The sequence below is a fragment of the Ursus americanus genome, chromosome 30 (genome assembly GCF_024610735.1).
Source record: "Ursus americanus isolate L20-20 chromosome 30, mUrsAme1.1.p, whole genome shotgun sequence".
Taxonomy (NCBI): Eukaryota; Metazoa; Chordata; class Mammalia; order Carnivora; family Ursidae; genus Ursus; species Ursus americanus.
Genome location: NC_142156.1, coordinates 6,664,721 through 6,676,975, shown reverse-complemented (window position 1 = coordinate 6,676,975; position 12,255 = coordinate 6,664,721). Strand labels below are relative to the sequence as shown.

Here is a 12,255-nt window from a genome sequence, read left to right as displayed (position 1 = left end):
AAGCTATGGACTGGAAGAAAGTACCTGTCAAGCGCGTAACACTCAAAAAATGAGTAAGCACAATCTACAACTATGTCCACAAATCAGTATTAAAAAAGAAAAAGCCAAAATAATCCAACAGAGAAAAGAGTGAGGGATGTAAACCAGCTCAAAAGCAGAAACGAAATGCAAACAGCATCTGAAAAGATGCTGGGCCTCACTAGGAATCAGTGGGATACAAGTTAAACCGGCAATGGAGTTAGCGCTTCACATGCATCGCGCGGAGGACCAAATCCAGCAATGCAAGTGCCGAGGGGGCTGGAAGAAATGGCAACTGAAACGTCAGCACATAAACTGGCACTGGGAAGCACTGACAATCCTTAAAAAGGATGGAGAGATGAATACCCGATGACCCAACGATGTCACTTCTAGGAACCAGACTGGAGAATCCCTCAGACTCTTGCACAAGGATCTTTCTGCCGTACCGTTTGTAATTGCAACAATGTAATCAACAGTCCATCATGAGTATTAGTACTGACTACCACTGAAACAGAAACCACGCCTATTCAAACAACGGCACAGTGTACACGGGTAACAGATCTCTACGTACCTACAAGGATAAGCTTCAAAAATATACTGTTGCATAAAAAAAGGAAGCTGCAGAGGAAATGTACAGTCTGACATCATTCATGACTTTCCTAACTACACAAAACCATTTCTTCTCTGTGGGTATGTATGCGCACATTTCTACAAGTAAAAAGACCAGGAGAGAATGACAACCTGTGTCCGTGCAGGGGCCATCTCGGAGGAGGAACAGTGGCAGAAGGGAGGAAAGGTAGGGCTTGAGCCGTGTCTGGGCAGGTGTGGAGTATGCTAACACCTTTTAAACTTGGGTGGCGGGTACTTGGGTATCTGCTTTTATAAATGTTTTATATTTAGTGTTTCTATGTTTGAAGTACATATGCTTATAAAAATTTCCCATACCTCAGGATGTCTGCCCTTTCTAGTTCAGAGATGTTTTGAGGGTTAAAAGAAATGTCTGAAGTGTAAGTTCTCAGTAAACCATGCGGTACTTATCAGACACAAGGCACTATTGCTCATAATCCACACAATAAAATCTGGTCTTAGAGTCTCACACAGCTTTTGGTCCATATCAGTATGATCTTGATAACTCACATTTTTCACTGGATTTGACTGAGTGACTCCTGGCTGTTTTATATGTTAAATCCAACCGCTAACCATGAAAACCTGCTATCACTAACCATATTCAGTCAAATCCGTTGCAAGCTTTGAAGACAACAGTCAAAAGGGAATTCTGAAAGTGTTCTGAGCAATAGTAGCACCAGCAGAATGAGTTTACATTCAAGAGCCTCAGAGCGGCTCTTTGAAAGAAAGAACACTCGCGCAGTTGTAGTGCCCTAGGAAGGAAAATCAGTCTCATTATATTGCCATGTTGACGTCATTTTCACATTTGTCAGCTTCCTCTCCTTCCTGAGATTACAAGTCTATTAAGGACAATGCAGCAGCAGGATGGGTAAAAGAATGGTTCTCCAGGTGTCAGGCTGCTTGGGTTTATACCCTGGTTCTGACCTTTGCTAGGTGTCTGACTTGTGTCCAAGTTATTTAACCTCCTTAGTTTCCATAGTAAGAATATGGGACTTTAAGAAAGAGTTGAGGGGCGCCTGGCTGGCCCAGTCAGAAAAGCATGCAACCATTGATCTCAGGGTCATGAGTTTAAGCCCCACAATGGGTGTAGAGATTACTAAAATAAATAAATAAATTAATTAATCTAAAAAAAAAAAAAAAGAATGATGAAAACAAATTGAGATAATGCATGTAAAGCACTTAGTCCAGCACCCAGTGTCAGACCGCACAAACGCTGTTTGCCATTGCTGCTGTTCCTGTTACTATTATTATCACCGTCAAGAAATATCTTATTTCCTTGCTATTGCCTCTGAAGACCTCATGAGTTCAGAGGTCAGCAACTTTTTTTTCTTAAAAGTCAGATAATAATCATCGAACTTTACATCAGAAACCAGGGATGTACTGTATGGTGACTAACATAATATAATAAAAAAACATTAAAAAAAAAAGTCAGATAATAACTCTTCTAGGCTTTGTACACCACACGGTCTCTCTGTGGGAACTACCCAACTCTGCCCTTGTAGCCTGAAAGCTGCCTTGGACAATACATAAATGAACAGGTGTAACTGCATCCCAATAAAATTTTATTTATAACAGCGCACAGCAGGCCAAATATGACCTGTGGGCCAGTTTGCGGACCCCTAACCTAGATGATCGTACATGCTAATCGCATGTGATTTCCACATAGTACATACATTTGCATAGCCTATGCAACATGTTGTCAGATTAAAAAGAAATTTACTCCTATGTATAGTAACAGACACTTCTTTTTTTTTTCCTATTCCCTATTATATTCTCTGTAATTGACTTGGCAAACCCAAAATACCCAGCAGACGAAAAAAGTGACAGAAATTCAGAGTCTATCAAAGGTCATAAGAAAGCTTCACCACAGCATCGTCTTGGTAGAGAAGTGAGGCCTTTTTTACTGACCAAAAGCTAGTGGCTTCCTCTAATACAAGCAAAATTATATTTAGAAGCCAGGTTTTCTTTACAGCCTTAGTTTCTTTTCTGCCCTCATTATTTTCCAACTTGCTGTAGGAAAACAGTAACAAGGAAATAAAGAATCTACTTCTGATTCTTTAATCATATTTATAACTAATTCATAAATCCCTTCCCAGCACCAGGATTAGCAGACGCACTGTGCAAACCACTGGTGATCACATTCACCATATTCCTAATAGCAGCCTCTCTCCATTGAGGCCAGCCTTCCCTGTTGCTTCTGCCCTCTGCCCCCCGCCCAGCCCCCTTCACTGCAGGGAGGGCCCAGGACAGTGGCAGCCGCATGATGGCCAGCCTTCTGCTTGGGAGTCCAACCCCACCTCTGTGGGTGTAGGGGCTGAAAATGTGGACAGAAGATACCAAACCAGATTCAGCTGCACTCACCTGCTGTTGGAGGCTCAGGACCCTGTGCTTCACTGCTGATGCAAGCAGGGCATGGCCCACACGCACCTGCCCCAGCTGCTGCCTCCACTGGCTCCACCACACCCTGTCAAAGAACAAATCGAAGATGGAACCAGTCAAAAAAAGCCACCCAGAAAGGAGAAGGGCAGTGAGGGTTGGGCCCCACAACCTCGGCTCAAGCCAGCCATCTTGATTGACATCTGTTGGAGCCACTGCTGAAAAAAACAATCGAGAAATCGTTCTAGAAGAGCCAGTTAAGGGTTGGAAACTGATGGCTCCTAAGGTTCTAGCCTTAGAAACTATAGACATGCTCTACTGGGAACTACACATGTTTAAAATATATATTTATGAATTACTGCCAACATTAAAAAAAAAAACAGGAGATTTTACAGAATAATCTGCAAAAAACATGGCTTTTGGATTTCCTGTTTTGGCTCTTCTCTGCTTATTTTCTAATTAGCTGTAGGAAAATAGTGAGGAAAAGAGAGTCTACAACCTCTCTTTTTCACAGAAACACTCACTTTGCCTGGTTACTCTAACCTAGCAAAATCTTTGTCCTCCTAATCTGGGCCAGGCTTAGCTGCATCACTCACTTCAAAATCTCGCACAGTCTTGCATTACTGCTTATCTTTTTAAGCATTCAGGGAATTACAAGTTCCCTGAACGCAGCCCCGGCACCCAGTGTAGTACCAGAAACATTTAAAGCTCCCAATAAACATCACTGAATAAATAAAGCACTGGGTGATATACGCAAGTAATGAATCATGGAACTTTACATCAAAAACTAGGGATGTACTGTATGGTGACTAACATAATAAAAAATATTATTAAAAAAAAGAATTTTTAGGTATACTGATGTTCTGGATACTGCGCTAAATACTTCAGATATTATCTCTTCCATGACAACCCTGAAAGACACTTAATGGTGTGCCTGTCCCACACATGAGGAAAGTGAAATGTGAAGAGATGAAACGACCCAACACTGCACGTCGGAACATGGATTTGAGCTCGTCTGCAAAGCTTCTGCCCTTATCCATACTACACAGAGGGTCTAGCTCTTTTGAGCTTTTAATATGCTGCCATTCAGGACACCAAAGGACTACCAGAGATAGCGTACAGAGGGATCAGTCCCATTATAAAGCAGCTCACTGTTACACAAGTCTGGCTTTCAAAGACCTCTAACTCATGTCTCTCTAAAGTGTGGACAGTGCTGACAAAACGCTGTGCACGGCAGTTAAGAGCACGGGCTTTGGCCTCAGAAAGGTGGGTAGGTGAGCCCTATTTTGCCAAATACAACTGTTATGAGCTTGGGCAAGATACTCAACCTTTCGGAGACTGTATCTTCATCTTTACAAAACAGTACTTAGTTTAGTTTATGGTGACGATTAAATGAGACTTTACGTTAAAAAAAAATCACACACACAAAACCCAGGGTTTAGAACACAGTAAGTACTCAATCGGTGTTACTTCTGATTGTGTGAAAACCTGATCGTATAGTTGAACAAGTTGTCAATAAATATTTATTAAGCATCGATTATGTTCGAAACACTGTTTTTAAGGTGGGTTTTAATACTTCGTAAAACAAGGCTGAGGTAAGATGGCGGCGGCTGATCTGTGGGGCAAAGGAGCGCACTCACCACAAAATACTTCGTTGCCTGAACTCCAGGGCGGTGGTCTGCATCTGAAGTTTGGTTCTACGGAAAACCACGTAGATCAGCCAGGACTTCCAGGCCTGCCGCATTTTTTGCTTTGCGTCTAGAGGCAACAAAAAGATTTTCAAAAAGGAGTAGGGAGAGCTACATTACTCTGACAAAAGCTCATGGGCTCTCTATTCATCCCTCCTTTTGAAGATCTAAATTCCTCCTGCCTTCGAGTGCCCCCTGGTGGAAAAGTTGTGAAGCTCTACAAAATAAATAAGGACGCAAGGACACAAGAAGGGCTATGTAAGTGATGACATTTACAAAACACAGGAAAATCAATATACTGCGCTGCTCAGAAATCTTTTGTTCTAAATCCCTTATTTTTAGAGATATGTTCTGTAATATTTACAGATAAAATGATGTGAATAATAAAAAGCAGAGAAGTGAGACTGGTCTGAGTTGGCAATTGTTGAACCTGGGTGACAGGTACATGGAGGTTCATTATTCCAGCTTTCAATTTTGTAGATATTTAAAATTTTCCACAGTATAAAGTTAAAGGAGAAGAAGAAATCACGTCATAAAACTTGATGTCTGAAACAATAATTGTAAAGTAGAATAAGCAAGACAAAAGAAAAGGATACCATCTGTATCTGCTTGGAAAACAGAATGAAAAGGAGCAGTAATGATCCTGGAGAAAACAGACTTTACTAGATACAGGAACTGCAAAAGTCCACAGGTCTCCCTTTGCAGTAAATCCCATTTTCATTATCAAGTCATCACTAATGAAATAAATTTCTCTTCTTTTTTAGAACACAAAGGAGAAAACAAAATTATGTCAACCATTTTCAGGACATTCTCCAAAGTGTGGTCAATAGGATGGGAGCTATATTTATATTTCACAGCAACTGACAAGTCAAGTCAAAACATGAACTTAACATGTAGCTTCCTCAGGTCCCTTGGGGGCCTGCTGTGGTTTAGAGTTTAGAGTTTGGGTTTAGAGTTTTGGGTTCCTGAGCAAGACAAACGAGGTTTGAATACTGACCTCGTCACTGAGCTGAGTAACCTCATACAAGTTCCTCATCTGCAAGATGGTGCCTTCCTTAAAGGTGTGTTTGCCAAAAGTAAATGAGATCATCGATGAAAAGTGTCTCCAATAAACGCAAGCTGTTATTTTCTGAGGGTGGTACCCAAGAATCTGCATTAATGGTCTCTGCCATGATTCTGGACAATCTGAGAACCACACTTCGCTAAGGCCTGAAAGTACTTGTTACTTTTTTACTTAACAGTGGAAGAGTGACTGAAAACTATAGAATACTCACAAAAGAAACTGAGGAAGACACAAAAAAATGGAAAAATGTTCCGTGCTCATAGATTGGAAGAACAAATATTGTTAAACTGTCTATGCTTCCCAGAGCAATATTCAATTCAAACATTCAATGCAATCCCTATCAAAATACCATCATTTTTCACAGAGCTGGAACAAATAATCCTAAAATTTGTATGGAACCAGAAAAGACCTTGAATAGCCAAAGGAAAGTTGCAAAAGAAAACCAAAGCTGGGGGCATCACAATTCCAGACTTCAAGCTGTATTACAAAGCTGTAATCATCAAGACAGTATGGTACTGGCACAAAAACAGACACATAGATCAATGGAACAGAATAGAGAACCCAGAAATGGATCTTCAACTCTATGATCAACTAATCTTAGACAAAGCAGGAAAGAATATCCAATGGAAAAAAGATAGTCTCTTCAACAAACAGTGCTGGGAAAATTGGACAGCCACATGTAGAAGAATGAAACTGGACCATTTTCTTACACCATACCCAAAAATAAACTCAAAATGGATGAAAGGCCTAAATGTGAGCCAGTAATCCATCAAAACTCTAGAAGAGAACACAGGCAGCAACTCTTTGACCACGGCTGTGGCATCTTCTGGCCAGACATGTCTCCAAAGGCAAGGGAAATAAAGGCAAAAATGAGCTACTGGGACTTCATCAAGATAAAAAGTTTTTGCACAGCAAAGGAAATAGTTGATTTTAGTATCCAAAATCTATAAAGAACTTACCAAAACTCAACACCCAAAGAGCATATAATCCAATCAAGAAATGGGCAAAAGACATGAACAGACATTTCTCCAAAGACGACACAAAAATGGCCAAAAGACACACGAAAAAATGCTCAACATCACTCCGCATCATGGAAATAAAAATCAAAACCACAACGAGATACCACCTCACACTTAGTCAGAAAGGCTAAAATTAACAAGTCAGGAAACAACAAATGTTGGCGAGGATGCAGAGGAAGGAGAACCCTTTTATGCTGCTGGTGGGAATGCAAGCTGGTAAAGCCACTCTGGAAAACTGTATGGAGGTTCCTCAAAAAGTTAAAAATAGAGCTACCCTACAAGCCAGCAATTGCACTACTAGGTATTTGCCCCAAAGATACAAATGCAGTGATCTGAAGGGGTACCTGCACCCCAATGTTTAAAGCAGCAATGTCCACAATAGATAAAACTGTGGAAAGAGCCCAGATGTCTATCGACAGATGAATGGCTAAAGAAGATGTGGTATATATACAAATGGAATATTACACAGCCATCAAAAAATGAAATCTTGCCATTTGCAGTGATACAGATGGAACCAGAGGGCATTATGCTAAATGAAATAAGTCAATCAGAGAAAGACAATCATCATATGATTTCACATATGTGGAATTTAAGAAACAAAGCAGAGGAGCATAGAGGAAGGGAGGGAAAAATAAAACAAGACAGAATCAGAGAGGGAGACAAACTGTAAGAGACTCTTAACCATAGGAAACAAACTGAGGGTTACTGGAGGGGAGGTGGGTGGGGGGGATGGGATAATTGGGTGATGGGCATTAAGAAGGGCACATGATGTAATGAGCACTCTGTGTTACACATGACTGATGAATCACTGAACTCTACCTCTGAAACTAATAATACACTATATTAATTAACTGAATTTAAATAAAATTAAATTTTAAAAAAACAGTGCAAAAATGAACAGACATTCCCTGAGGTCTGTGGGCATGGTCTGAGACAACTGTCACACGTCAGAAAGAACTCTTCTTTTTTTAAAAGATCTATTTATTTCTTTTAGGGAGAGTGCCCGCACGTGCACACAAACGCAAACATGGGGGTGAGCAGAGTCTTAAGCAGACTCCATGCTCTCATGACTCTGAGATCATAACCTTGAGCTCACAATCTGAGTCAAAACCAAGAGTCAGACACTTAATGGACTTCAGCCACCCTGAAGAATTCAAGTGACTATTCTTTCTACTCCATAATATAGCTGTATTTATTATAACTGCAAATAACATGAGATAGCAGAATGCATATTCCTCAAATATGGAATATTCACAAGATAAATGTTCTAAAACAAACAAAATAAAACAAACCTTAACAACTTTAACAGAACTGAAATCATACTAAGTCTGTTCTCTCATTCCTAATGGGGTAAACTAGAAAATTAATAAACATATTTTGAACTACTTCTATAAATATAGAAGGGTATTAGAAAGTCCCCAATATAGGACTAACCACACTTCTAGATAATCTCTGGGTCAAAAAGGAAGTCTTAATGGAAATTAGAAAACATTTCTCAGGGACACCTGGGTGGCTCAGTTGGTTAACCATCTGCCTTTGGCTCAGGTCATGATCCCTGGGTCCTGGCATCAAGTCCCACATCAGGCTACCTGCTCAGCAGAGAGTCTGCTCCTCCCTCTGCCTGCCACTCCCCCTGCTTGTACTCTCGCTCGCTCCCTCTCTGGCAAATAAATAAAACCTTTAAAAAAAAAAAAAGGAAAGAAAACATTTTTCACTGAATGAAAACAGAATTGCAAATATTAAAATCTGTGGGGTGCAGTCGAGCTGTGCTTAAAGGTAACTTTCTTAGAGTAAATGTTTGTGTTAGAACAAAGGAAGACCTCAAATCAATAATCTCAGCTTGCATCTTAAGAAACTAGAGAAGAAAAAAGCAAACTAAGGGGCGCCTGGGTGGCACAGCGGTTAAGCGTCTGCCTTCGGCTCAGGGCGTGATCCTGGCGTTATGGGATCGAGCCCCACATCAGGCTCCTCCGCTATGAGCCTGCTTCTTCCTCTCTCACTCCCACTGCTTGTGTTCCCTCTCTCGCTGGCTGTCTCTATCTCTGTCAAATAAATAAATAAAATCTTTAAAAAAAAAAAAAAAAGCAAACTAAAACCAAACCTTGCAGAAGTGAGAGAATATAAAAACAGGAACAGAAATCAAGGAACTTGAAAACAGGAAAACAACAGAAAATGAACGCAGAAGATGGTTATTTGAAAAGATGGATAAAACTGATAAAGCTCTTCAGGAAAATTCAAATCAAAACCACACTAAGATACCACCTTATGCCAGTTACACTGGCAAAAATTGACAAGGCAAGAAACAACAATTGCTGGAGAGGATGTGGAGAAAGGGGATCCCTCCTACATTGTTGGTGGGAATGCAAGTTGGTACAGACACTCTGGAAAACAGTGTGGAGGTCCCTTAAAAAGTTAAAAATTGAGCTACCCTAAGACCCAGCCATTGCACTACTGGGTATTTACCCAAAGATACAGACGTAGTGAAGAGAAGGGCCATATGCATCCCAATGTTCACAGCAGCATTGTCCACAATAGCTTAATCATGGAAGGAGCCAGGATGCCCTTCCACACATGACTGAATTAAGAAGTTGTGGTCCATATATACAATGGAATATTACTCAGCTATCAGAAAGAACGAGTTCTCAACATTTGCTGCAACATGGGCGGCACTGGAGGAGATAATGCTAAGTGAAATAAGTCAAGCAGAGAAAGACAATTATCATATGATTTCTCTCATCTATGGAACATAAGAACTAGGAAGATCGGTAGGGGAAGAAAGGGATAAAGAAAGGGGGGGTAATCAGAAGGGGGAAGGAAGCATGAGAGACTATGGACTATAAGAAACAAACTGAGGGCTTCAGAGGGGAGGGGGTGGGGGAATGGGATAGACTGGTGATGGGTAGTAAGGAGGGAACGTATTGCATGGTACACTGGGTGTTATACGCAACTAATGAATCATCGAACTTTACATCAGAAACCAGGGAGGTACTGTATGGTGACTAACATAATATAATAAAAAAACATTAAAATAAAAAAAAATTTTTTAAAACTGATAAAGCTCTAGCCACACTTAAACCAAAAATAGAAGGCTAAAGACATAAATGATCAAATATTAGGAATGAGAGGAGCTATCACTACAGACCCTACAGACATTAACATTATAATGGAATACTTCAAATGACTCTATACCATAAATTCAACAACATATTTAAAATGGACCAATTCTTTGAAAAACAAATTACCAAAACTGATTCAAGAAGGAAGAGGTAATCTAAATAGTCTTACATCTACTCAAAAACTTGAATTCAAATTCAAACTTCTTCAACAAAGAAAACACCAGGACCAGATGAGTTCACTGGAGAATTTTACCAAATATTTAAGGAAGAAACAATATGAATTCTATAAATCCTTTTTAGAAAATAGAAGATGATGAAACACTCCCCAACTCATTCTATGAAGCCAGTATTACCCCAAACCAAAATGAGACAAAGACATTATAACAAAAGAAAATACAGGCCAATATCCTAATGAACACAGATGTAAAAATCCTCAACAAAAAAATTAGCAAACTTAACCCAGCAATATATACAGAATGGCATTAATCTGAGGTTCAAAATTTGAAAATTGCTGTTTCACCAAATTAATAGACTAAAAAGGAAAAGCAGTGAATCATCTCAATAGATACAGAAAAATCATTTGACAAAATTTAATGCCCCTGATAAAAATGCTCAGAAAACTAGGAATAGAACATCCTTAACCTGACAAGGAGATCTACAAAAAACCTACAGCTAACATCATATTTAATGATTAAACACTGAATGTTTGTCCCTTAAGATCAGGAACAAGGCAAGGATGTCCACACTGACCACTCCTATTCCATATCTTACTGGAAGCTCTAGCCAGTGTAATAAAAATAATCTGGAAAGGAAGGAATAAAGCTGTCTCTGTTCACATATGACTTAACTATCTGTATAGAAAATCCCATGGAATCTACAAAAAAGCTCCTATAAACTAATAAATGAACTTAGCAAGCTTGCAGGACATACAAGATCCATACGTAAAACCATAGAACTTTTAGACGAAAACACTGGAGAAAATCTTTGTAACTTTGAAGTAGGTGGAGTTCCTAGATACAGTATCAAAAACACATTCATAAAACCAAAAAATAATAAATTGGACTTTATCAAAATTAAAAATTTTTGCTTTGCAAAGACACTGTTAAGAGAATGAAAAGACAAGAAAAAGAGAGAGAGAGAGAGACAGAGAATGAAAAGACAAGCCACAGTCTGGGAGAAAGTACTTGCTAATCATGCTTTTCACAAAAGACTTGTAACCAGAATATATTTTTAACAAAACTCAACAAGAACACAAACAACCAATTTTAAAGGACAAAAGATCTTGAACAGACTCTTCACCAAAAAGAGAGATATAAATAGCAAGTAAGCATAGGAAAAGATATTCAACATCCTTAATCATTACATAAATACAAATTACAACCTTAATGAAATACTTTCACACACCTATCTGTATAGTTAAAATTTTATTTTAAATGGCAATACCAAGTGCTGGTAAGATGCAAAACAAGGAGAACTCTCATAAATTGCTGGTAGGAATGCAAAATGGTACAGTCACTTTGGGAAACAGTTTGGCAGTTTCTTATAAAGTTAAATATACACCTATTGTAAGATCCCAGCAATCCTATGCCTAATCACACTAGATAATTATGCCTAGATAATCTACCCAAGGGAAGTATTCACATGGAAAACTAGATAAAAATGTTTATGATTTATTATTCATAGTTGTCTAAAACTAGAAACAACTCAGATGTCTTTCAGTCAGGAAATGGATAAACAATATACTCCTACTGTGCAGTGTACAGAATACTACTCAGCAATATAAAGAAACGAACTACTGATACATGCAACAACTTGGATGTATCGCAAATGCATTATGCTAAGTGAAAGAAGGCAGTGTCAAAATACTACCTACTGTATGCTTCCCCTTATACGGCGTTCTAGAAAAGGAAAGTCTCTGGTGATAAAGAACTGATCAGTGGTTGCCAGGAATCAAGTGTGGAGGGAAGGTGTATTAGAGAGTTGGCACAAGGTCAGGAGTGATGGAACTTGCTGTCTCTTGATTGTGGCGGTGGTTACACAACTATGCATTCCTCAAAATTCAAAGAACTATACACCAAAAAGATTCTTATAAAGGAGTAAGTATAAATTAAAAAGGAAACAACAAAACATAAGCAACTTACCAGCTAAATACCGAAACCATGCACCTGGTGCTATAACTAAGAAGCCTTGGAACAGCTTCTTACCTTCTGGGGAAACAGACAAGGGAAGAAAGAACCCACTGTGCTGGGGGAGAGAAGGGAACGCTACATGGGGAAGATGATATTTGAAACGGGCCTGCTGGAGGAACTGCAGGGGCAAACATGGAAAGATATGGAGGCGCACATCCA

General features: G+C 39.3%; 1 protein-coding gene across 8 annotated transcripts in view; it reads right to left on the bottom strand.

Moving 5' to 3' along the window:
- Positions 1 to 12,255, bottom strand: part of SFI1 (SFI1 centrin binding protein) — a 90,281-nt gene that overhangs the window by 42,022 nt on the left and 36,004 nt on the right. For all 8 annotated transcript variants that reach the window (XM_087857235.1, XM_087857236.1, XM_087857237.1 and 5 more), the window contains 2 exons: positions 4,662 to 4,779; positions 3,007 to 3,109 (listed from right to left, as the gene is read on the bottom strand). In XM_087857235.1, coding sequence (XP_087713361.1) covers positions 3,007 to 3,109; positions 4,662 to 4,779 — 221 coding nt within the window. The remainder of the gene's footprint in view (positions 1 to 3,006; positions 3,110 to 4,661; positions 4,780 to 12,255) is intronic.